Source organism: Callospermophilus lateralis, chromosome 12 (assembly GCF_048772815.1).
Source record: "Callospermophilus lateralis isolate mCalLat2 chromosome 12, mCalLat2.hap1, whole genome shotgun sequence".
NCBI classification, from domain to species: domain Eukaryota; kingdom Metazoa; phylum Chordata; class Mammalia; order Rodentia; family Sciuridae; genus Callospermophilus; species Callospermophilus lateralis.
In genome coordinates, this window is record NC_135316.1 from 111356828 (window position 1) to 111382165 (window position 25338).

The 25338-nt window shown below is 55.2% G+C and overlaps 1 protein-coding gene across 3 annotated transcripts in view; it reads left to right on the forward strand.

Moving 5' to 3' along the window:
- The first annotated feature begins 128 nt into the window (after window positions 1-128).
- Window positions 129-25338, forward strand: part of Slc9d1 (solute carrier family 9 member D1) — a 36897-nt gene continuing 11687 nt past the window's right edge. For 2 of the 3 annotated variants that reach the window (XM_076872151.2, XM_076872153.2), the window contains exons 1-8: window positions 129-339; window positions 4743-5254; window positions 6971-7150; window positions 7738-7929; window positions 9065-9193; window positions 11099-11191; window positions 16765-16951; window positions 23571-23691. In XM_076872151.2, coding sequence (XP_076728266.1) covers window positions 4811-5254; window positions 6971-7150; window positions 7738-7929; window positions 9065-9193; window positions 11099-11191; window positions 16765-16951; window positions 23571-23691 — 1346 coding nt within the window. In that variant the 5' untranslated portion in view covers window positions 129-339; window positions 4743-4810. The remainder of the gene's footprint in view (window positions 340-4742; window positions 5255-6970; window positions 7151-7737; window positions 7930-9064; window positions 9194-11098; window positions 11192-16764; window positions 16952-23570; window positions 23692-25338) is intronic. The other variant, XM_076872152.2, reaches the window with a different exon arrangement.

Consider the following 25338-nt stretch of genomic DNA (forward strand, 5'->3'; position numbering starts at 1 on the left):
GAGGGAGACCGACGGCATCGCGGAACTCCAGCTCCCGGTGTGCTCGGCGCCGCGCAGGGGCCGGCAGGACCGCCCACGCCCCGCCCTCTTAAAGGGGCCGCGCCTCGCTCTTTGGCCCTGGAGGAGTTGCCCGCGCGGGGAGAGGGCGGTGGCGGTCATTCGCCTCCTGGTCTCGTCTCCGGTTCCGCGTCCGGTCCCACGTCCCGTCTTTCCCCAGGCCGCCAAGAGAAGGGATGCGGGGAAGCCCGCGTCCAGAGCTTTGCTCGTGGCGCCGCGGAGCTCCGGATAGAGGACATTGATGCTTGGGCTGAACGTCCAGGGCGCGGCTACCTCGTCCCGGTGAGGGCCGTGGGTGCGCTGGGCCCCGTCCGTCCAGCGGCGTGCCCTAGGGGGCCCCTTTCCTGCGTGGGGCTCCTTGGTGGGGGCGTCCTTGGGGATCCTCCTTCACCGGGGCCCCCCGGGTGGGCGTTCCTTTGTGCGGGGGGGTCTTCCCCGAGGGAGCATCTTCTCTGGGAGGTCAGGGGAATCTTCCCTGAGAGGCTTCTCGTGGGTATTCTTCCTCCTGGGTGGGTGTAGGCTTGTGGGGCTTTCTTCCCTGGGAGCTACTTCTGGTGGGGCAGGTTTCCCTCTGGAACAACACTCCTGGGTCTCTCCTTGGTGGGTGCTCCCCTTCCCAGAGGGTTCCTTCCGGGGGCTCCCCTCCCCAATGGGCTCTGAGAGGTTACCTGTCCTGCTCCCTGGAGCTCACGGGTCTGTCTTGCCCCTGTTAAGGCGAATTAGCAGTCGTCCTTTACCGTCTCTTTAAAGACGGATACACCTGGCAGCAGCCCCAGGTTTGCTGATCAGGGCCAGCCTACGGTGTTCGCGAGGCTTTCACTTAAGCTTACAGAGCCTGGAAGGTGTCAGAGTAGACAAAATAACCAGGATGGTTTGCACATCCCCTGGGAGGCCTTAGTTCATAACCTAGCAGTGAATTGTTTGGGAGTGACCAATTAAATAAATCCAGAGTGACAGAAGGTCTAGCATATCTGCCCGCCTCACTGTCCCACCTCTTTTTGCTCCTTTGCAGCCTCTTGCAACCCTTCAGAAGGAGAAGGGGGACTGGGTAGACTTTGTGACTTGGTCTTTACTAGCCAGTTCACCTCCTGGCCACCTGGTGCAGGTTTCTTGCTGCTGAGAGGGCACTTATTCACGAGTCTCCTTTTTCCTTCCTTGTTGGCTTTCTTGGCACTGAAGGAGGAGCAAACCCAAGCAGCTGGCCTGCAGCTCCTGGTATGGCCCTGCTTCTCTGTTCTTTGACAGTCTCACCTGGTACCACCTGAGCAAACAGTAGCTATTTAAACACCCTGAGGGACACTCAAGGTCGCACTGCACATCCCTGTTTTCCTGCTCAGCCTCTGCATATTTTCCTGATCATTCTTAGAATCAGAAGTTATTGATCTTGCATATTGTCTGTTTTTTTTCAAACAGTAGAATCTCGTGATTGGATTAACTAATGAAATATTTGCTTTTTCTAGAGGTTTTATAGTTTAAAGCTTTTTAATAGCCTCAGTAATTACCTTCTTTTCCTTTCCTTCCTCCTCCTTGTTCTCTAATTCTTTTACTAATTTGGAATGAATAATGTATTTATAAATCATTTATTTCATTTTTGGCAACTGTCAGTTTATTTGTAGGATCATAAGTGCTCCATTTTTAGGAAATGTACTTTAAAGTTTAAAATTGGTCTTTAAGAAAAAGGCTCCATAAAGAGACTTCAGGTCACTCACTCCATTGAGGTGGTCTTGCCTGCTCGTGGCTCTCTTCCTCTTTGCCCACACAAATGCTGCCTGTGCTGAACTTGGACATGTGGCAGTCATGTGAAGAAATCAGAGGCACCTCCTGTTTTTTTCTCTTGCAGGAGAAGCTAGATGACTCTCTGTTAGACACGTACTCAGCCCCTACACATTCACCCACAGGCTCAGGAATGCCCTGCCAGAGACCCACAGGGGCTGCCCTTCCATTGGGGTGATCATGCACTCCCACTCACTAGGGCCCTAGCTTCAGCTGAATGCACCAAGGTAGCCACCAGGAGCTGGCTGTCCCCACAGCTGTCCCCCAGCTTTGCACACTCAGGAGAGAAGTTGGCCTGGTAGGGACCATCTTGGTTGTGGCATCTACCTGACGGTGCCACTTCACAGACACTCTAGGGATGGCCAAGTCGACTTTATTTCCCACAGCGTGGCTTGGTGCACACTGAGCAAATGGGTTGCACAGGTCCCAAGGAAGAGAGGGCAGCAAGTTATCTGATAGGCCAAGGAGAGCACCAGCTTCTCAAGACTCACGCAGACACAGAGCACGGAGGTTCCCTGAAAGGACTGCCCCCTGCTTGTCCCCTGTGCTCTCCAGCAGGTGGTGCTGTGTGCTGCCCCCGGACCTGAGGGCCCTTGCTCTGGGTATCGAACCCAGGGGTGCCCTACCATTGAGCTACACACTGGTCCTTTATTTCAGACAGGGTGTTGCTGAGCTGCTTAAGATGTCACTGAGTGGCTGTGGCTGGACCTAAACTTGTGAGTCCCTTCCCTCAGCCTCTGGAGTCTCTGAGATGATGGGCATTTGCCACCGTGCTTGGCTCAAAGTGTTGATTTTACTCTTGTAAATAAAAAGTGTCACTGGTAGACTCTTAGTGTCACTGCTAGGCTGGAGAGCTGCAGCCATCTCTGTGCTTGGCCTGCCTACTGGCGGACTGTTTGCCTGGTCACTTTCGACTCGGCGGCCTGTTCACAGATGGACTCCCTTGCCCTGTGTGTGTTCCAGTGAGTGCAGGTGAGGGGCTGTGCTGGCTCCTTCCAGCTTCTCCATCCCTGGAGGATCCTAGTCCCTTTTAGCCACACCTCTCCCCCCTCACCCTGAGAGCCACTCATCTGTCCTGCGTCCTGTGCCACTGTGAGGCACTTATGTAAAGGGAATTGTGTGGTGTGTGGCCTTTGGAGGTTCCCTTTACTCAGCCTCAAGATGTGTCCATGTGGGGGCTGGGGTTGTAGCTCAGTTGGTAGGGTGCTTGCCTTATATTCACAAGGCCCTGGGTTCAGTCCCCAGCACCACCAAAAAAAAAAAAAAAAATAAATAAATAAATAAAAATAAAAATAAATAAATAAAAATTAAAAAAAACATGTGTCCATGTTGTTGACATATCGATAGTTCACTATGACAAGAATCCAGATGTCTTGTTAACAACTAAAAAAATAACAAAACTGGAAGTAAAAATATCAGTTTGCTCAAGAAAAAACGTGGTGTAATTTAGTAGTCCATAGGATTTTGTAGACAGGCTTGAAAGTAAAATGATATGAGCTTTTGAAAATGAGTGATGTGCATTAAGAATGTATAAGTGCAGGGCACAGTGGCACAGGCCTGTAATCCCAGTAGCTTGGGAGGCTGAGACAGGAGAATTGTGAGTTCAAAGCCAGCCTCAGCATCTGTGAGACCCTGTCTTTAAATAAAATACAAAATAGGGCCTGGGATGTGGCTCAGTGGTTGAGTGCCCCTGAGTTCAATCCCTGGTACTAAATAAATAAATAAATAAATAATAAATATACACACACGTATGTATGTATATATGTAATTCAATATCATGCTCATGTTACGAAACATCTCAGTGGTGAATATTAATGTGACTACAACTGAAATCCTAAAAGAAAAATTAGTAACTCCCTTAGGTGTGGGGGTAGAGGGATAACTTTAATTTCCAGAACCTGGTTGAGGAAAGAACCAGAAATGTGCACAGAGAGGTGTTACATACAAACTGTGTTGCAAGTTGTTTTTCTGAAGCATGAAACCACAAAAGAACCACTTTTAGGGCTGGGAATTTATGTAATGGTAGAGTACTTGCCCAGTATGTGAAGGCCCTAGTTCAATTCCTAGTACTGCAAAAAAAAAAAAAAAAAAAAAAATCACCTTTGGAGATGTTCTGGGGAAGATGGGAAGCATGAAGGAAGCACCTCAGGTTTCTGTCTGGGTCTAGAGGTCTCCTCCCAGCAGGTCCTCACTGCTCTGCAGTGTGCTCGAAGCTGGCATCGTGGAGATGGGTGCTTTGCTAGGAGCTGAGCTGCAGCCATCCTTGTGCTGCATTAGCTCAGTCCTTTCCGGGTCTGGCTTCTAAAAGATGCACTGAAATCCAGCTCTGAGTTTCTGTGATGGAAAAGGTTTGAACAGTTAGTAGGGGTTATAGGTATTTTTTTATTATTTTTAAAAATTTTTTCTATCTTCATCTCTTATTAGCTCTTAACTGTGCTGACTTTGGAAATTTGGCAAGACTCCAAGTGATTCTGGGAAGCCAGCAGTGTGACTGAGGGGCCATGTCTCAGGAGATGGCCTTTCTGAAATGCTCCTGAACATGGTCCCAGAGGCTTGCCAACCTGAGATGGTGTGTTCTGGGCTTTGATATGTATAGTCCCTCTTGGGTAGAACTGGCTTTTATCTTTCATACATGGTAGATTTGGTAGAAATACAAAGCTTAAGATTTCTAAAAATCACCTTTAAAATGAGATATAACTGACCTTTAATCTCCCTCTGTGCCAGGCACCCTAAGAGGCACTTACTTCATCACTTAGTGTTTGATTGAAGTGGTTCAGATGTTGTTAGTGATCCAGGAAAAATGGCGTTTTCTTTAGAAAGCTTACAGTGTCCTGGGTGTTGTTGGTATTTAACTCAGGTCAGTAGCGGTGGGCTGTAGTTCAGCCATGTGTGACAGGAAATCTGTTTTTCAGCTGAAAATGTGCATATAAGATGCGGCCTGACCCTAGCTGCCGTCTGGAGCCCTTGCTGTGCTGGGACCATGAGGGCCTTGGAGGAGAGCCTCTTCTGGATGCTGCTCCTGGCCCTCTGCTTGGTGGCAAGTGCCACAGAGCATGCGGAGGTGGCAAAACATGCTATCAAGCTGCACCGCGGCAAGGGAGCACCTGCCGCCCAGAGGAGGCAGTGGGCCCTGGACAGCTGCAGGAAGCTCACCGGGCTCCTTCGACAGAAGAGTGTTGTTCTCAACAAGCTGAAAAGTGCTATCAGAGCCGTGGAAAAAGACGCTGGCCTGTCAGATGAAGAGAAGCTGTTCCAGGTGCACACCTTTGAGATTTTCCAGAAAGAACTGAATGAAAGTGAAAATTCCGTCTTCCAGGCCATCCACGGGCTGCAGAGAGCCCTGCAGGGGGATTACAGAGACGTGGTCAACATGAAGGAGAGCAGCAGGCAGCGGCTGGAGGCCCTGCGGGAGGCCGCCATCAAGGTCAGCCATGTGGCCAGTCCTGCCCAGAGCTGTGATCTGGGGTGGGGCGGGGGGTCTCGGGAGCCTCTGGGGTGCCAGTCACTTCTAGGAGAGGCCAGCCCTCAGCACTCTGTTGTGGAGATCCCACAACACTGGCTGAGCACTGATGGGCGGGAATGCCTGCAGCCTTGCGCTCCCGTAAGGGCTCGGCCACCTGCAGTGGGCCTGAGAGTGTCCACCCAGTGACTCCCTGACCAGCCCAGTGTGTGCAGGGATTCTGGCCAATGTGCAGCGGCAGAGCTGCCTTTCCAGGCACCTGTCAGAACACCGTGCCATCGTCCTTGAGGGACGCTGGCTGCAGCTGTGACCTGGGTCTCTTGCCATATTCTTTTCTGAGTGAAGCCTGTGTTCTTCATTGCCTTACAACAAAAACAAAAATATAGGAATACTTACAAACAGATGTGTGCACGTGAGGTGAGGCTTTGGACCAAGTGTGCTTCTAAAGGGGGCCCGGTGCCAGTGTTTCCGCAGGCACTGCCGAGCACCTGCAGCTCGCCAGGCGCCACACTAGGCTCCGACAGCTAGTGCCACTTCCCTTCATGGGAGACCTCAGGCTGTCACGGCTTGAAAGGAGATAGGACTGCCTTATGACTCTCACCAAAACAAGGGTGTTTTTTGGTAGGATACAACAGTCAGACAAGCATTCAAATCAAGGCGTTCAGTGACCTGACTTGGCTGCCTGCCTGTTGCTGCCTGCCTGTTGCCCATGTTTCAACCCTTGGGACAGCCGAGGTGCTGAGACCCTTTTTTTGTTTGTTTTAATATTTTTTATTTGTTGATGGACCTTTATTTTATTTCGATGTGGTGCTGAGAATTGATCCCAGTGCCCCACACATGCTAGGCGAGCGCTGTACCACTGAGCTACAGCTCCAGCCCGACCCTCTGAGTATGAGAGGAATTCCGGTGGACTCCAGGTTTGCGGTCGTCTGTTAGGGAGAAGACTTGTGAGTCTGGTGGCCACAGTCCAGAATTGCAGGCCATGTGGTACCCTGCATGCTGCAGCCTGAACCTGTTGTGCCTCAGGGTTCTGTGGTCCTCCGGGGTGGCAGCAGCCACCGTTGGGCACTGGGGAAGGGACAGGGGTTACAGCAATCACAAAAGAGCCACGCTGCTGTGGTAGCTGGCCACGGCTCGATCCCAGCCAGGTTCCCTTCTTGAAACATGAGAAAACGTTTTAAAAGTAAGGTTATCAGTTGACTAGGGTTATGTAAAGTATGTTTACTAAGCGTGATGACCAGCACCGCCCATGAGTGTCCCAAATAACCAACACTTTCTACTTTACGAGCTTTTCTGGACCCGTAGGTCGTCCCTGTCTGATGGCATGGGGCCACATCCTGCTGTAGAAATCCCAGAGGTAGCTACACACAGGTGTTGCTGCTGGCTTTCAGGCAGGGATGTGCTTCCTGAGCGGCAGCACTCGGCAGTTTGTGAGGTGACCTTGAGGGATGTTTGACCCACCTGCAGTGGACACAGCCTTCCCTGGGGTGCAGATGCTGTCCCTGCACATTCCGGAGCTCCCTGTGTTTGGGGTGCCTGACCTCCTTTGCTGGACAGTCAGTCCCAGTGCAGCGGTGGGGCATTGACCTGGAGCACCACTGGTGGGTCTGGTCACCAGGACCCTGAGCCCCCTCCTGGTTTTTCTTGTAATGTATCTTGCCCTTTCCTACGAACAAATAGGAAGAGACCGAGTATGTGGAACTTCTTGCCGCAGAAAAACATCAGGTGGAAGCCCTTAAGCACATGCAGCATCAGAACAAGAGCCTCTCCATGCTGGACGAGATCCTCGAGGACGTGAGGAGGGCAGCAGACCGCCTAGAGGAGGAGATAGAGGAGCATGCCTTCGATGACAACAAATCAGTAAGCCGCCTTCCGGCGCCTCTGCCCTGCGAGCCTTGCTGCTGGGCCTGGCCATCGGTTCGGCTGTGTCTCAGGGTTTGCGGGCGACACGCGGGTGCTCTGGCAGGGCTGCAGGAGTGGGCGGCCAACCTGCTCCTTCGCCCCTGGCACTCACTGCCAGCCCAGCTTGGCCACTCACGGGGCTGGGGACTGTGGCCTCAGGAGGCTTGGAGGGTTCCTTCCTGATCAGAGGAAGCAGGTTCCAGCTGCTCAGTTCTGACAGGCTAAGACCCTGGGGCGAGATCAAGGCCAGCTGAGAACTGGCTGTGGGTCTAGGGGTGGACCCACAAAAGGGTGGAGAGAAAGAAACAGAAACTGATATTTGAATTCTCAGTTTCTGGGGTCAAGTGTGAGCGTGTGCCCTGCATCAGGTCAAGTGGATGTCTGGAAGTAGCAGCGGCTGCTTCTGCCCAGAAATGCTTCATTGAGCGAGTGCCTTCATCGTGCTGGTGGTCTTCTGTCTACCTTGATGTATGTTCTTTCCTCTTGATGTTGACTGCAAAAGCATCAACATGATTCTGATTGCATGATATTGGTCACTCTCACAGGTCAAAGGGGTCAACTTTGAGGCAGTTTTGCGGGTGGAGGAGGAAGAGGCCAGTTCCAAGCAGAACATCACAAAGCGGGATGTGGAGGAGGGCCTGGGCTTGAGCATGCTGATCGACTCCCAGAATAACCAGTATGTCCTCACGAAGCCCCGGGACGCCACCGTTCCACGTGCAGACCACCACTTCATAAAGGCAAGCTGAGTCCACCCGCCTGTCTCGCTGGGCAGTCAGCAGGCCTGGCCTGATGCGGGTCCCCTCGGAGGCGGGTGGTGCACAGCCTTCCTCCTGCCAGAGAATGCTGGCTTCCCAGCTGGGCTTCGAGGCAGCGTCCCTTAGTCAATCGTTCCTAAAGGAAAAAGGCATTTTGACATTTAAGATGAAATTTGATTCTGTTTTGGAGAATTTGGAGGACTTTCTGAAGTTTGGAGTGACCGTCATGGGATTAAAGCTCTCGCTGTCTGAGACCTGTTTGAGCAGTTGACTGAGGCAGGAGGATTGCTGGAGCCCAGGGGTTTAAGACCAGTCTAGCAACGTAGCAAGGCGCCATCTAAAATTATAACCTGAGGTTAAAGAAAACAAACTCTTTTCTATAAAAGAGAAAGCCCTTTGAGGCAGAGAAGTGTGGACGTGGGGCACAGGGCGTTGCCTTCCAGGTAGACACGATGTAGATCTGTGTCCTCCCAGGAAGCTGGCCCCGTCTGGAGTGGAGCAGCAGTGCACCCTCCTGGGGGCCTGGAGGGATCAGATAAGCTCAGATCTCCACAGAACTCTTAAGGCAGAGCCTCACAAGGAACAGAAACCAAACAGAGAGGTTTGGCCTGGTTCCCAGGGAAGAGGGCTCCTCCCAGGCGCTGGCCCGGGTCTGTGTCCTGCTGTCCTTGATTGTGTCCGTAGACCAACTCCGTGCCTCCTTCACAGCAGTCCCTTTCTCCCGTTGCGATGAGTAAGTCGCGTCTGGGTTGTGTTTGAGACTGTGAACAGCCTGCTCCCAGTAGGTTGTCACCCAATGGTTCTGACACCTGTGGAAGACTTGCCCGAGTGGGTGACAAGCAGGAGAGTCACAGGGAGGACCCAATCTGCAAGGGCTTTGAGGCCAGGAATGGGTGGAGTCCAGGGCTGGGAGATTTGGAGCAGGCTGTGGGGCGTGAGCAGGACGAACCAGAGCTGGCTCGTCTGCTCCCGACACGGTGTGCTGCGCTCTGCTGCAGACGCAGCAGTTTAGAACCTCTCAGTCCTGTTGTCTGCTGGTTCCTGCAAGGGTCTGGCCGTCATCCTGCCATCCCAACCCAACCATCCTCTTGGTCTGTGCTTGTCTGTTCCGCTCTAGGACATTGTCTCCATAGGAGTGCTGTCCTTACCTTGTGGCTGGCTGTGCACAGCAATAGGGCTGCCCACCATGTTTGGGTACATCATCTGCGGTGTGCTTCTGGGGCCTTCAGGGCTGAACAGCATCAAGGTAAGAATAGAACTTGACTGTTCTGATGCCGGACAGGACAGAGACACGCAGACAAGAGCTCTGAACTGGAGTCAGTGAAGAGCCGTCCTCACCCCGGGCCAGGAACACACCCTAGAGCTGGGGGCTTGCCTTCCATGACGAAGAGGCCGCTGGGCAGAAGGCAGCCGTTGGCCTCCGTGGTCATTAGCGTGAAGGTTCTGTTTCCAGTCACCCAGACGCCCTCAGGCGCCAAGCTGTTGGAAGTGCTGGCTCCCTCCTGTGCTTGTGCAGTCCTGAACATACACCAGGGCAGCAGGGCCCGGGCTGCTCTTGCCAGAGCTGCTCACAGACCAGTTGCTGCTTGTCACAGGTGAACACTCTGACGGCAAGCAAGCGTCCCCAGCCTTGTGGCCTCCCAGCGTGTCATCTGAGCACACTCAACATCCCAGGAGGCTAAAGATGAGCCACAAGCGCCCCCCAGCTTTGCTGGTGTGTCCAGGGCCGTGGGGTGAGGAGCCCTGCTCCCCCCACTAGCGACTGGCACGCCTTGAACCTCAGTGATTTTCCCGACATAGCAGAAAAGGAACCATTTGGGGCTCCTCCGAGCAGCAGGTGGCCCTGGCCAGCTGCAGAGCTGCCTGCCAGCACCTTCAGCCGGGAGCTGTCAACTGACCTGACGCAGGGCCACATGGAGGCTGCTCGCCCCCTGGCAGCACAGAGGGCCCTCGGTGTGGCTTTCTGCACTGGCACCGAGTGCGGCTCAGCAGCAGGGAAGGCTGCAGGCGGGAGCTTCCTGCCTCATCCCACCTTCCAGGCGTCAGCAAGTCCAGGCAGACGCGGTGCCCTCTTCCTTCTCAGCAAAGATAGCGGGAGCAGGGTCAAGGCAAAGGGCCTGGTGCTGCAGACGCTGATCTCGCTAAGTTGCGGCGCTGAGGAAGGAGGCGTGGTTGCAGATGACCATCCAGGACCACCTTGTAGGAGTGGGGAAGGCCCCTGTGCGGGGGGCTCAGGCTTCCACTCCCGAGTTCAGTTTGTTGTTTTGGAGTCATAGCACAATCAGGGGACGGGAAGAGAAGTGAGAGAGAGCAGTTGGATGTGGGTAAGGGCAGGGCTTGGTTTGCCAGCCAGTGCAGGGAGGCGCTCTGTTGGCAGCTGAGGTTCACCCACAGCGCCAAGAAGAGCACCAAGCAGCACTCAGCAGCTGAGAAAGCAGACGGTGGGGTGCCGACAGGAAGGGTCCTGACCTGTGAGGCCAGCTCAGTGGGTCAGGACAGAGCCATGGGAGCATTTTAAAAGATGGAGCTGGGCACCTCTATCCCACATCTCTGGAGGTTGAGGCAGGAGGGTGGCAAGTTCAAAGAGAGCCTCAGCAGCTTAGTGAGATCCTGTCTCTAAGTGAAAAATCAACAGGTCTGCGAATGTGGTCCAGTGGTTAAGCGCCTGTAGGTTTGATCCCCAATACCAAAAAAAAAAAAAAGGATTGAACTGCTAGTCACCAGGACAGAGACATCAGATATTCTTGCTATTCATGTATCTAGTGAAAACATTAAAAGTAGACACCAGATGAAGAGTCAAAGCAGTCACGGAAGCTGTTCACCAGCACTGTGGATGTGGGCATTGAACTCGGGGGAAGATACATCTGCAGGGACTTGCTCGGCCTGACAGGAGCCAAGAGCCAGCAGCGCTGAGTGAGCTGCCTCCCCATCCCAGAGGTGGCCAGCGAACAGTGCTGGGGAGGCCCAGAGCAGCTTGCAGACAGCGGAGAGAAGGGAAGACCTGGAGGGCAGAACCCGTCAGATGTAGGAGAAATCCCAGGAATTGTTCTCTTTGAATACCAGTGCTGGGGGCTTCCTGCCGGGGGCCAGCACCAGGGTGGGGTGGGGGCTTTCCCTGGACTCACACAGCCTCTCCACCCTTGCTCTGCAGTCCGTGGTCCAGGTGGAGACTCTGGGAGAGTTCGGGGTCTTCTTCAGTCTCTTCCTCGTGGGCCTGGAGTTCTCCCCGGAGAAGCTGAGAAAGGTGAGGCTGAGTCTTGGCACCAGGTGGCTTGTCCCGCCGGGTGTTCAGTGACAACTTGGCTGTTGAATTTCATATTTTTAGGATAGAACGTGTCATTTTAGTTTGACATACTATTTTTAGGGCATAAGTTTCTGGAGATAAAAAATGTTCCATTTGTTAAAGTTAAGGTCTAATAAACAAGTTAACTTTCCTGTGGCTAAGGTCGAGAAATAACGTTCCACCTTAATAGTGGGCCTTCCCAGAAGGTGCCAGACTTTGGGGTGGGACACCACAGACGGGTACTCAGTGCTTCCCTGGCGGGCAGTCCCACCACGGGCCGTGAAGATGCTCAGGCTTTCAGCAGATGCTTTGGGATGAAAAAAACCATTGAAGGTGGTGGGGACACAGTGAGCATCATAGGCACCCAAAAGGAAGTCACACTTGGCCGTGCAGGGTGGGGGAGGGCCTCACCACCCCTGCCCTTGCCCTCTGACTCCCATTAGCTCTAGAGCCTCCAACCTGATCCTTCTCCCAGGTCTCCACCTGAGGAAGTGTTGCGATGGGCCAAGTGCGACACCTGCAGTCCACGCTTCCTGCCATTTTCAATGCTTTATGCACTCAAATCACTCAGTACAGTTTCACTATAGGTTCTTAATCAGGGAATGACCATCCTTAATGCTGGGCACTGCAGTAGACATGATCAGTTCAAAGCAAACAATTCTTAGTTAACTCTAAGCACTGCAAACACACAGTCACGGCAGACCTATCACAGACATTCCCTCTGCATGCTGAGCTTGAGTGCTAGATGTAAAGTCTTGAGTCTTAGGTCTTAAACCCAGCAGATGCCCACTCACTCACCCTGTCCAGGCCAGGAACCGATAGCTTCTCCTGGGGTGGAGCTGACGGTTGGTGAGGAGAGGGTATAAGGAGAGGTGGCTGTTCTCACCAGGTCAGGAGGCTGCTGTAGAGTTTGAGAGCCTCAGGCAGATGATGAGAAGAGCTGGGCTGTCTGTCCAGGTGCTCACCAGGCTCTCAGGCTGTGTGCCTCAGTGTCAGCTGGCTGAATGTCCTTTTGTTCCGTTATTCATACTGAATCTTGGAGCTTCTGCGCATCCTTTGGGTCCCTATCAGCCGTTACCAGGTTTCTTAGTGACAACTTTCATTCTTAGATCAGGACATGTGGTTTGGTGGTTTCTGCCCTGATATCACACTTTTGACTCTTATCAGGGTTATGACAAATGACATGTGACTTCACTCTCTTACCTGGGCTCTGTGGCTTGCCTGGTGAGACTGCAGTTTTATTTTTAAAATGGAGTTTTAAAATGGACTTGCTTAGGCTAAGGCCTAAGGCCATCCTTACAGGAAGGAACCACTCAAAAGGCATTTAGAAGGTTCACCCGGAGTCTGAGCTCCTCGCACTGCAGGTTCAGCCTGAGTCTGGTGGCCAGTCACACCGTGGCATAACGACTTGGGAAGGTTATATGCCCATTGTCACAAGAACAAAGAAGCGACTTTGTTGTAGCTCTGACGTTAAGAAGAGATGAACCAGGGGTTGTGGCATGTACCCATGGTCCCACGCACCTGGAGGGTACGACTTTGAGGCCAGCCTGGGCTGCACAACAAGACTGTCACAAAGGTGGGCTCGGACATAGTGGCCACCAAGGGAGCAGAGATGTGTGGGGAGCAGGGTGGAGCATGATGGCAGGCGCCATGCCCCTCCATTGCCTGAATTGTCTGTGGCCATAGCATCACTCCTTTATCCAAGGAAAAGTAAACTTTTAGAGGCTGGTTTGCTTTCCAGAGTTCTGGGCCTTTACACCTGTCTCCCACCTGCTGCTGCGGCCCCTGTTCCTAGGCCCTTTCTGGCTCTCCCATCTCCCTCTGCTCCCAGCCCACGCTCTGTAAGTCCTGCTTCCTGGCGAGGCTCCGGGACCCCCCTTTCCCTACTGCTCCCTTCTGGGGCTTGTCTGGCTTCCTCTGCTTCCAGCCTGAGAACCATTGTTGGTTTAATTTCCAAACTCGGGGTTTAAAGAAAGCTGACCTCTTTCCTGGGTCCTATAAGTGGCTGTTCCTCCTGTGAATTTTCTGGAGCGTGTTGTGAGGGGGCGTGGAGCAGGCCAATGGGTAAGGGTCTCTGGGTGCCCTGCATCAGCAGAGTGGCCGTCTGCCTCTGGCGTGAGGCCTCGGCTTCCAGCACGGTGGGCTCCTGGGCCTGCTGTGGTGCTTCACCAGCGCCTCCAGGGCCAGGGGCAGCTGAGAGCCAGCGAGGGGAGGCGACACTGCCAGGTACGGTGACGGTCATAGGAGAGTGTCCTGCTCCCCAGTGTGGAAGGAGAAGAGGCCCCTGAGGCTGCCCATGACGCAGGGCTTACTTAAGAGGGTCACATAGACTCTCCTGGGAGGGGAGGGGCCACAGCTGGTGTCCTGGTGTCTCCAGGAGCGAGGTGTCCTGCCTTCTCACATGTCCTGGGCTTCCTTTGCTCTGCTGCCCTCTCCCCTCATCTCCCTCCTGCTATGTGACTAGGCCCAGGAGTGCCCAGGGATGCTCGGTGGGAGGCCCAAAGGTGGGAACCAGGTGGGCTGAGGGGGAAGGGCAGGGTGGAGCAGCCCTGGACACTTTGACTTTGGCCTTAGGCTCCCTGTAGGGACAGGTGACCTTGGCCACAGGTTGGAGCTGGGGCAGGTTCTGGATAAGGGTGGAGGTAGGGCTCTGAGGGAATTCAGTCCCTCAGGGGACAGTCTCCAGCTTCCAGATTCGCTCTAATTGGCCTCCTTGATCCAACCTGATCAATTTACTTGTCTGTACTGATTGCTTATCTAATTCTGGCTTCAGGGGGTCCTGCTTCTGCTACCCGGAAGAAGGACATTATGAGTCTAACTAAACCTTGTGGGTATCAGTCTCCTAAAAATTTGGGAGATCAAAGTTTCTTCTCCCTGTAAATTTTCCTATCTCATATTTTTCTAACATAGTGTTCCAGGTGAAGCAACCCCAGGCAGCTGGCAGGGGTAGTCGGGTAGTTGGGAGCAGCGTGAAGCCAGGTGCCTGGCGACCATGCGCTTTTCATCGCCTGTGGGGTCGGCTGGGAGGGGGGCTGCAGGCTGTTGGTAGGTGCTGGGCTGGGGTGCAGGATGGGTGGGGAGGGGGGCTATAGGCTGTTGGTAGGTGCTGGGCTGGGATGCAGGATGGGTGGGGAGGGGGGCTATAGGCTGTTGGTAGGTGCTGGGCTGGGATGCAGGGTGGGTGGGTGGGGCTGCAGGCTGTTGGTAGGCGTGCTGGGCTGGGAGGGGGCCTGTAGCTGTTGGTAGTCTGCTGGGCTGGGAGGGGGGCTGCAGGCTGTTGGTAGGTGTGCTGGGCTGGGGGCACCGCTATGGAGTGAAAGATGCTGGACCAAGCCCTGCTCCTGTGTGCCCACTCTGAGCCAAAGCTGGGCTGCCAGTGCTTCTCACCCTGTTCCCACGGCATCCGCAGCTCAGCTTTTGCCATCCTCAAGCCTTTGCTGCTCTCACTGAGGGCAGCCCTAGGCCTGGATGGTCAGCCCCAGGCCTGGACGGCACCTTGACCCTGGTTCTCATTGCTGGGAACCTCCCGTGGCCTCGAGCTGCAGAAAGTTGCTGCTGCCTTCACAGGTAGCCCCGTGTTCTCCATGAGAGAGGACGGACTTGGCGCAGCAGGTGGCTCTGCACCCCAGCGAGTGCCGCAGGCGCTCCTGGAGCAGCAGCCACCGAGGCCTCTGAGGACCCAGGCAGCGTCTTCCCATCCTGGCCACCAGTGTTTGTGATCACCCTGCCTCACAGTCGCCCGTTGAGCTCGGCTTGGACGGTTTCCAGGTTTTACCTCTTACTGGTCCATCAGGGGCTGCCCGCTGGCTGGGCTCTGGGTCTTCAGGTGTGGAAGTTAGGCTTTCTCCTCCTCTGTCTTGCTCCCATGCACCTGCCCTGTGGCAGGCCCTCCAGCAGCCCTGCCCATGGCCTGCATTTGCATTTCTTGGATGGCTTTCATGTTAGTCAGCTTTCCGTTGCCATGGCCAGAAGTCCTGACCAGAGCAATTTGAGGAGCAAGTTTGTCTGGGGCTCACGGTTTCTGAGGTCCAGTCCGTGGTTGGCCGGCTTCACTGCTGCCCTGTTCTGGGCCTGAGCGAGCGGAGCATCGTGGTGGAAGGACATGATGGAGGAGAGCTGTAGCTCAGGAGGCAGAGAGCAGGAGAGAATCAGGGAGACCCCAAGGCCCCTCCAGGGATCCCTCCCAGCCATGCCCCACCTGCAAGTGTCCCACCTCAGAGCCTGCTGCGTTGTCACACACTCATGCACACACGCACGCACCCACACAGGAGAAATGCAGGGTGGGCTGGGAGGTGGTCTGTGCTGGGGAGACCTCGGATCACTGGGCTTGCTCGGCTCTGGTTGGAAACCCCAACCTCCCTGACTTGTGAAGAATGAGGGGGATTGTGTCCCCAAACTGGGGAGGGGTGAGGAGCGTCTGGGCTGCAGAGTACCCAGGGAGAGCTGCTCGGAGAAGGTGGCGCCACGTGGGGCCTCAGCCACCTCAGCCTGCTGCTGCACTCGTGCCAGCGCTGCCAGGCCCATCAGTGGGGGTCCGAGCGCAGGACGGGTGGGTTTGATGGGTGTGCAGTGAGGAGAGGGCAGGGCTTGGAGGGAGCAGACCAGTTTCCAGTTGGTCGTCCTACAGGACTCACAAGCCCCTTCTCATCTCTTCAACTAATCCAAACCCACGAGGGTCCAACCTGGTTTCTGCTGGGCATAGTGGCACACACCTGGAGGATCGAAAGTTCAAGGCCAGCCTTGGCAACTTAGTGAGGCCCTTTCTCAAAAAATAGAAAGCACTGGCCATTGGCTCGGTGGTAGAGCCCCTCGGTTCAATCCCAGCACCCAAATCCCAGTCGACAGAATGTGCATTGTGGGGACATGCCATTAAATCAGTCAGGGTCACTCCAAGTGAATTTGGGCTGACTAAAAGACACAGACCCAGAAAGTACCCTTTTCTTTGAGTTCAATGACCCCTCCTCACTCATGGCTCCCACTTGGGGGGGCAAGGCAGGCAAGAAAGAGGAGCTCTCCTTGAATGTGGGTTTTATTCACGTGGGGAGCTAATACATAGAACGTTATATCCAAAAAAGGGCAAAAGGGTAGGATCACAGCAAACAGGTGGGTGTGATTCAACGCCATCGGGTGACCCCGCTCCCTGAGCTGCCCCTTTCTTATCCGAGTGGAGGTGACGTCTAGTCGCATTGCAGGTGCGATACCAGTTCAGTGCCTCTTTACTCAGGACTTAAAGGTGTGGGCTGGCTCCTGTCCGGGCGGCTCCTGACGCTACGTAGGTTCTATAGATAGTTGCCTTTATTTAGGGACGTGAGCACTGGGGAGTTGCTGTGTGGTGGGGACCTGTAGCCGACCTGCAAGGGTCTTGAGGACCGGCTGTCCTGCCTGTGGGTGTGATCCTGGGTCGATGGTGTATGGGGTCAGAGCGGCCGGGTGTGGCCTCAGAGCTGCTTCCCCAAAGGTCAGCCCCAGTGGGTGCGAGAGTCCCGCGGTGGCTGTCACTAGGACACATGTGACTTGCATGTGCTTTATTCCAGGTGTGGAAGATAGCCTTACAAGGACCATGCCTCATGACCCTGCTGATGACGGCCTTTGGCTTGCTGTGGGGACACCTCCTGCAGATCAGACCCACTCAGAGTGTCTTCATTGCCACCTGCCTGTCCTTGTCTAGCACTCCCCTGGTGTCCAGGTTCCTGGCAGGCAGTGCCCGGGGTGATAAAGAAGGTAGGTGAGGGGCTCGTGTAGTTGGCGCCTGTGTGGATTTGGATCACGGGCTCACTGTCGAAGCTGTGAGCCTCCTCTTCCTCAGGACTGTCTGGGCAAGCTCAGGCTCCTGTTCTGCCCAGGGCTGACGTGGGTCTTCCCCCTGGCCTGAGAACGGTGCCCTCCCGAGCTTGCAGATCAGGTAGCTAAGGGCCTGAGAGAAGCAACCCAGTCTCCTGCAGAACGTCCTAGGGGTCCATGGGCCAACGAGGTCAATGTCGGCCGTTTCAGCTATGAAGTGTCCTGGGCATGGATTTGGGTTTGACACTCGTCAGCAAACCTGGGGGCTTTGGTGGTGAGGGCTCTGAGTTCCCGTGTGGTCTGGGTTTCATCTGTGCATGTGGAGTGCTGGCATCCGAGCTCCCTGTGGTCTGGTGAGAGGACCAGCACCAGGGCCCCCCATAGGCTCTGTCTCCGTCCTCTCCCCCCCAGCAGCCCGGCTAGTTTTTCCAGCCACTTGCCCATGAAGTGAACAGGGACTGCTCTGCTCCTGTTTGGTGGGTCAGTAAGTATAAGGCCAGAGCGTCTCGGTGGGTCAGTAAGTATAAGGCCAGAGCGTCTTGGTAAGTCGACCCAGAGCCTGAGCCCAGGAGCAGAGGGAACGTGAACTGGGAGCTTCTGGGGCGGGGCTGGGGCGCAGTGGGAGAGCACTGGCCTTGCACGTCTGAGGTCCTGGCTCGATTCTCAGCACCACATATAAACAAACCAGTAAAGTGAAGGTCTGTCAGAAACTAAAAAACAAGTTAGAAAAAAAAGAGAACTGCAGAGGCGTGCTGACCCCTGCGGAGACCATGGCTGCTCTGTGCTGGGCCTGGGCACCCCCAGCCGGCTCTCCTTGAGGCCTGCGGCGTTCCTAATGCTGAAAGTGTGCATTGACTTCTGCCAGATGCCCTGACCTCAGGCCACGGGGCAGCCCCTCCATGGGGACTGGACCAGCTGCCCCTGCTGGAGGGGCTGCATCTCTGATGGTCCTGTGGGTCTGGATATGTGGTAGCCCCCCCAAAACTCATGTTGACCACATAGGAATGTTCAGAGGTGGACCAAGCAGGTCACAGAGCTGTGACCTCTCAGAGCATGTCACACATGACCAGTTGATGGTTGGAAGGGACCAGGACCTGACTGCAGGCAGGTGGGCGTGGCTGCAGAGCGAAGGTCAAGGGGTGTGCCCTTGGATGATGGTGCAGCCTGTCCCTGGCACGCACACGTGTGCACACACACACACACACACACACACACACACACACACACCCCGGCTTCCATGAGCTGAGCAGGGGCCGCAGCCAGGTCCTTCCGGGCCATGAACTTCTGCCTCTCCTCAGACCTTGGCACCCTGTAGGCAGAGGCGTCAGCTGATCATGGACTGAGCTCTCTGAAACTAGGAGACAGAATAAACGTCTTCTCCAAGTTGTTTTTGTGAGATATTTCCCTCACATTTACAATAAAAACCATGACACCCCTCCATGAGACGGGGGCAGGGACCGAGGGGCTGGGGCGAGGACGTTGGCAGAGACCAGGGCCGTGCACCCAGTGTGCACCCAGCTCCTGAGGGGAGAGCCTGGGAGACGCAGGGTGAGGACTCAGGGTCGCAGCATGCCCGTCCTCACCCACGGGAGACTCCGGGGCTGGACCCAGTGGTCCACAACACAGCCTGGTAAAGGCGAGGACAGACGGGCTTGTAACACTGGAAATGTGAGTGAAGGAACTGCCTTTGCCTAGCGAGATCCGAGGCAGCACGGGAGACAGTGGGGAGGTCGGTGCCCGCAGACTGGCGGCAGCTCCCGTCTGCATGGTAGGAAGGCTGCAGCGTGGCGGCAACTCAGAGCATGTCCCCAAACAACAGGAAAGTGAGCTCGCTGTGAGGGCGGCAGAGCTGTGACTGCCCAGGGCAGCCGGCCCCTGTCAGCAAGGCAGGTGTGTGGAGGCCAGCACGCGCCAGGTCCGTCTCCAGACAGTGTGGCAGACGACGGTGGAAGTACCTCCGAGTGCTGGGAAGGGCCGGTCACGGGAGCCAGCAGAGAGGCTGCTGGAGCCTGGGCATGCAGGGGTGTCTGGACACAGACACAGAGTGTCGGCTGCCCTCGGTGCTGCAGCGCAGACAGTGTGGGACGGCTCCCAGGGTGGAGCGCAGCGCTTCCTCAGGTTGCCACACTAACTTTTAAGAAGGAAGTCTTTTGTTTTGTTTTGTTTTTTTGGTACCAGGGATTGAACCCAGGGGCGCTCAACCATGGACCACATCACCAGCCCTTTTTATTTTTCACTTTGAGACCGGGTCTTCCTGATTACTAAGTTACTTAGCTTAGAGCATTGCTAAGTTGCTGAGACTGGCCTTGAACTTGTGATCTTCCTGGCTAGCCCCCTGAGTGGCTGGGATCAGAGGCATGTGCCACCACACCCAGCCAGGAGTTTGTTTTGTATTTGGGGGTTTTTCTTAGAGCCGCAGTAAAACCATGGACAGGAAGGTGGTTGGAGGGGCCGCTCTTGTGGGTGCGTGGTGGAGAGGAGGGAGGTGGACATGCTGAAGGACTGGATTTGGACAGGAAGGTGTGATGGAGGTGCTCGGAGGTGTCCCTGTGGCACGGTTAGGTGGGAGGGTGGGATGGAGCCGGTTGGCCCCCTGAGACTTCCACGAGGACACCTGGGCATGCCTGGGACATGCTCTCTTGGGGACTTGCTCTCTCGGGACTCGCTCTCACTGGGGCACTGGACAGCCACTCAGAAGCCTTTGCCAGCTGAGGGATGTGTGCATACACCACAGGGGTTTTGGCCACCCCTCCTGGGGCCCACGCGGGCTGGGCACCCTGTAGGGGACGCTTGCCGAGTTTCCTAGAGGTCACCTTTCTGTCTGGATGTGCAGAAGTCCTGGATGCGTTCAGGAGATCAGTCCTTTATCATTGTAGAGAGACCCAGCCCGTGGCTGCAGTGCCTTCTGACGGAGGTTGCAGAGCCTGCTGGTCCACGCACATCGTGTCTTCTCTGTGGATCTGTTTTATGTTTTAACAAATTCACTCTCCGCCGCGTTTCCTCCTAACAGACCCCACATTCTGCTCTTCAGTGCAGGTGTTTGATACATAACATGTGGGGGTTTAATCCAGGGGAGGACTCCAGTCTCACTCTTCTCCACACGAGGACTCTCGTTGCCTCTCATTCACCCACCTCCTCTTGCTCCTCAGCCGTCTGCTGTACAGAGCTGGGGCACGCTGCCGCGCGGACCCTGCAGGGCTCTTCACACAGGCCTTCTGCTCTTCAAATATGTGATGGGGTCAGTTCCATGAACTGTGAGTCTGAGAACCGCCTCTGTGTGGTGAGCCTTTGCATCACAGGCGGGGACTGGCCTGTTAAGCCTTCAACGACACTGTGACCTTCCCGGGAAAGGTCACCCAGATCTCGAGAGATTTATCTGTAGGTTTCTTTTTTTTTTTTATTATTATCTAATATTTCTTTCTTTTTTTTTGATTAATTTTTATTGTTGGTTGTTCAAAACATTACATAGTTCTTGATATATCATATTTCACACTTTGATTCAAGTGGGAAATGAACTCCCATTTTTACCCCGTATACAGATTGCAGAATCACATCAGTTGCAGCTCCATTGATTTACATATTGCCGTACTAGTGTCTGTTGTATTCTGCTGCCTTTCCTATCCTCTACTATCCCCCCTCCCCCTTCCCTCCCCTCTTCTCTCTCTACCCCCTCTACTGTAATTCATTTCTCCCCCTTATATTTTTCCCCCTTGCCCCTCACTTCCTCTTGTATGTAATTTTGTATACCCCTGAGGGTCTCCTTCCATTTCCATGCAATTTCCCTTCTCTCTCCCTTTCCCTCCCACCTCTCATCCCTGTTTAATGTTAATCTTCTTCTCATGCTCTTCGTCCCTACTCTGTTCTTAGTTACTCTCCTTATATCAAAGAAGTATCTGTAGGTTTCTTGAGCTTTCTGCTGCTACTGTAAATCAAAGCTTCTTTCTTAAAACTACCTTTTCTAATAGCCCTGCAGGGGCACCTCCGAGCACCTCCATCACACCTTCCTGTCCAAATCCAGTCCTTCAGCATGTCCACCTCCCTCTCCACCGCGTACCCACAAGAGCGGCCCCTCAGACCACCTTCCTGTCCATGGTTTTACTGTGGCTCTAAGAAAAACCCCCAAACGCAAAACAAACTCCTGGATGGGTGTGGAGAGCCGTTTTGGAACAGAAAATTGCTTTCCTAAGTACGTTTCCTGGGAGACTCTCACAGTGCACAGGGATGGCCAAAGAAGTGTCCTCTGTGAGAGCAAGAGAGTGATAGTGGGCTGGGCACTGGGTGCTGCCCCAGGCAGTCCAGTGGCTTCCTGTCCTTGGAAGGTTGCAGAAGGGGTGAGGCCTCCAGCAGCAGGTGTGGGCGGAGCCCAGCCTGGGGCACTGGGCCCTTGTGAAGCCTGGGCCATGCCCATCATGCCCCAGAAGCCCACGCAGGCGTCTGGGTGCAGTGGCTCTTAGGGAGGTGGCCTGTGGCCATGGCATTGCTGGTGCCCAGGAGTGGACAGTGCCTGCTGCTCATCACGCAGTGCTAGGTGTCTCTTGCTGTCCAGTGTTTCACAGTGAAGGCACCCACTGCAGGTGGGCCACGAGCAGTGTGCAGTGGCCTCGTCACCTGTGTTAGGACCAGGCAAGCCCACCTGTGGGCATCCTGCCAGGGGACGGAGGCCTGGAGTTCATGTGGCAGGCTCCTGGCCAGTCAGGGTCTGCGCAGCCCTCAGGCCGGGGGGAGGGCGCGGGCATCCAGTGTGTCCAGGACACAGACACAGAGCTTCACAGCCCTCAGGCTGGGGAGGGCGCGGGCGTCCAGTGTGTCCAGGACACAGACACAGGTCTTCACGGCCCTCAGGCTGGGGAGGGCGCGGGCGTCCAGTGTGTCCAAGACACAGACACAGGTCTTCACGGCCCTCAGGCTGGGGAGGGCGTGGGCGTCCAGTGTGTCCAGGACACAGACACAGGTCTTCACGGCCCTCAGGCTGGGGAGGGCGCGGGCGTCCAGTGTGTCCAGGACACAGACACAGGTCTGCGCGGCCCTCAGGCTGGGGAGGGTGCTGCTGTCCAGTGTGTCCAGGACGCAGACACAGGGCTTCACGGCCCTCAGGCTGGGGAGGGCGCGGGCGTCCAGTGTGTCCAGGACACAGACACAGGTCTTCACAGCCCTCAGGCTGGGGAGGGCGCGGGCGTCCAGTGTGTCCAGGACACAGACACAGGGCTTCACGGCCCTCAGGCTGGGGAGGGCGCGGGCGTTTAGTGTGTCCAGGACACAGACACAGGTCTGTGTGGCCCTCAGGCTGGGGAGGGCGCGGGCGTCCAGTGTGTCCAGGACACAGACACAGGGCTTCACGGCCCTCAGGCTGGGGAGGGCGCGGGCGTCCAGTGTGTCCAGGACACAGACACAGGTCTTCACGGCCCTCAGGCTTGGGGGGGCGCGGGCGTCCAGTGTGTCCAGGACACAGACACAGGGCTTCATGGCCCTCAGACTGGGGAGGGCGCGGGCGTCCAGTGTGTCCAGGACACAGACATAGGTCTGTGCGGCCCTCAGGCTGGGGGTGGCGTGGGCGTCCAGTGTGTCCAGGACACAGACACAGGGCTTCACGGCCCTCAGGCTGGGGAGGGCGCGGGCGTCCAGTGTGTCCAGGACACAGACACAGGGCTTCACGGCCCTCAGGCTGGGGAGGGCGCGGGCATCCTGTGTGTCCAGGACACAGACACAGGGCTTCATGGCCCTCAGGCTGGGGAGGGCGCGGGCGTCCTGTGTGTCCAGGACACAGTCATGGGGTCACCTGCCACCATCATCTTTGCTGAGGGTTCTTTTTGTGGTGATGTTTGTCTGTATTTATGTGAATGACAAGTAAGTTATAGAAAGGAAATATCTGGTGATTGTCCATACAGAAAGTTTTTATAGTATGGTGTTGCTTGCAGGAGGCTGAGGCAGGAGGATTGCTCTAGCCCGGGAGTTTGAGGCCAGCCTGGGCAACACAGCAAAACCTTGTCTCAAAAAAAAGACAAGAAAGAAAGAAAAAGGAAAGAGAAGAAAAGAAAAGAAAAGAAAAAAAACACGACACCACATCTCTTGGAAATCAAGTACTGAAGTGTTTTAAATATTAAAATCTCATTTTTGGAGTCAGTGCCTCGCTCTGGGACCCAGGCTGGCCTGGAGCTCCGGGCGCCAGTGCTCTCCAGCCGCAGCCCAGAGTAGCTGGAGTGCAGGTCTGCCCTGGTGAGCTTGGCTTCCAGGAGCCCCCTGTTCTTGATTATCAAAGCTGTCCCAAAGCTGGCCCTGGTGGTGTACACTTATAATCCCAGCTGCTAAGGAGGCGGAGGCAGGCGGATCGAAAGTTCAGGACAGCCTCCACAAGTCAGGCCCCAAGCGACTTAGCAAGACCTGTCACAAAATAAAAACTCAAAAGGGCTGGGGATAGGGCTCAGGGGTAAAGGGCCTTGAGTTCAAGCCTTGGTACCAACCAACAGACAAACTGGTTTGGAGTGCTGTGGAAGTGTGCTGAGCTGCGTGCGGATGGGGCCGCGTGCCGCTGCGGCCAGTGTTGAAGTGCTGTTTTCTCCAGCAGGTGACGTTGACTACAGCACGCTGCTGCTGGGCATGCTGGTGATGCAGGACGTGCAGCTGGGGCTGTTCATCGCTGTCATGCCGGCGCTCATACAGGCGGGAGCAGCCCCGTCCTCCAGGTAAATGTCCTCCAGGTAAATGTCCGTGCACACTTTGCTTTTCTGGCTCCAATGCTTGTTTGTACGACTGCTTCCACGCGCCTTTCCCACAGTAGCGTTTGAGCTGCCATTCAGACTGGCCTGCGCAGGCTGCAGTGACTCCATCGCTCCTTGGCTGTGGGACGTGAGCAGTATTTCCTCACTGTCCTCCGCTGGGTCCCTGGCTCATGGTGGCAGTGTGGGGTCCCTACCTCAGGGTCGTTGGGGCACGCGGTGAGCAACACGCGTGTGCACACGTGACGTGTGGCCTCGGTTGTCACCATCATCCCCAGTGGAACCCTCCCCTACCTGACTGCGTTTTCCTGGCTCACCTCCTGGGGTGAGCTAGGACAGGAGGCTGCAAGTTGTGCTGGGCATGAATTCACAGCAGGAGCACCAGCAGAGAAAGTCCAGCTGGAGGGAGTGGGAGCCACTGAGGCAAGGGCATTGCCTGGGGTGGACACACGCTGCCTGGCCTTGGCCAGTGTGCTGCCATTCATGTGTCTGAGCAGCTGTGCCTGGTTGGGCCTGGTAGCAGCGGGGCGTCCCTCTGCGGGGAGCCAGTTTGAGTTGTGGGACCTGCTGCAGGCTTGCCCCCCGCCTCTCTGCCTCTGTGCTCTGACTGCTGCCTGGGACCTGGCCTCCGTGTTCCCAGCCTCTGGGCAGCCAGCTGTTTGCCCTCTGGGTGGAGCTGGCATGGGCTGTAGAAGCCCTTTCTCAAGGTGGACAGGTTTCCCAAGAGCGTCGTGAATGGCGTGGGGCTCTGTCGGAGGCCTCTCCTGGGCCCACTGGCGTGGTGGTGTGACTTCCTTGTTGAGTGACGTGGTGGGCTCTTCTGCCTTTCAAGAGTTGAACCGTCTAGGAAGGAACCCACTTGGTCATGACGGGTGAACACGTGGTTGGTGTCCTGAGGCCTTGGGGATCTGAGTCAGAGCCTGGGGAGTCTTCTGTTATGCTCCCTCTGTGGTTTCAGCATGGAGAGTCGTATTAGGTTCATAAAATGATTTGGGAAACCTCCCTCCCTCTTGTGTCTTCTGGAAAACGTTGTACAGAACCAGTTCATTCCTCTGCCCACGCCCGGCCTCCGCTGGGAGCCCCGCGTCTTTGGACTTCTCCAGAGACAGTCTGCCCAGCCGCTGCAGGGTGCCCCCTGCTGCCACTGAGGGCACTGCAGCCCTGAGGAATGTGCGGTCCCCTGGGTCACCGTCACAGGCCAGCTCGGAGTCCTCGTGCTGCGGGCCTTCAGCCACAGCCTGTTGGACGTGTTGCTCCTTTCTGTAGGCTCTGCAGAGCGCTGTGGGGCTGCAGCGTGCTTGTGCTGATGTGTCATGTTCTTATTTCCATTCAATAAGTGAATTTTTAAGATTCCCTTCGGGTTTCCTCCTTGGTTCGCGGGATGTTCAGAGTGTTTGGTTTCCTGTTGTCTCTGACTGACTTCTGGTTGGATCCACTGTGATTCCACTAGTAGAATAGGAAAACCTAGGGTGATATTTTGGTCTACCACATAGACTTTTCTTTAGGAAAATCTCTCTTCCAGCTTTAATAACCACGGAAATTTTACAGTAAAATAAATCAAAGAAATAAAATTAGTTATAATGATACTTTGCTTATGAAGTCTTATTCAGAATT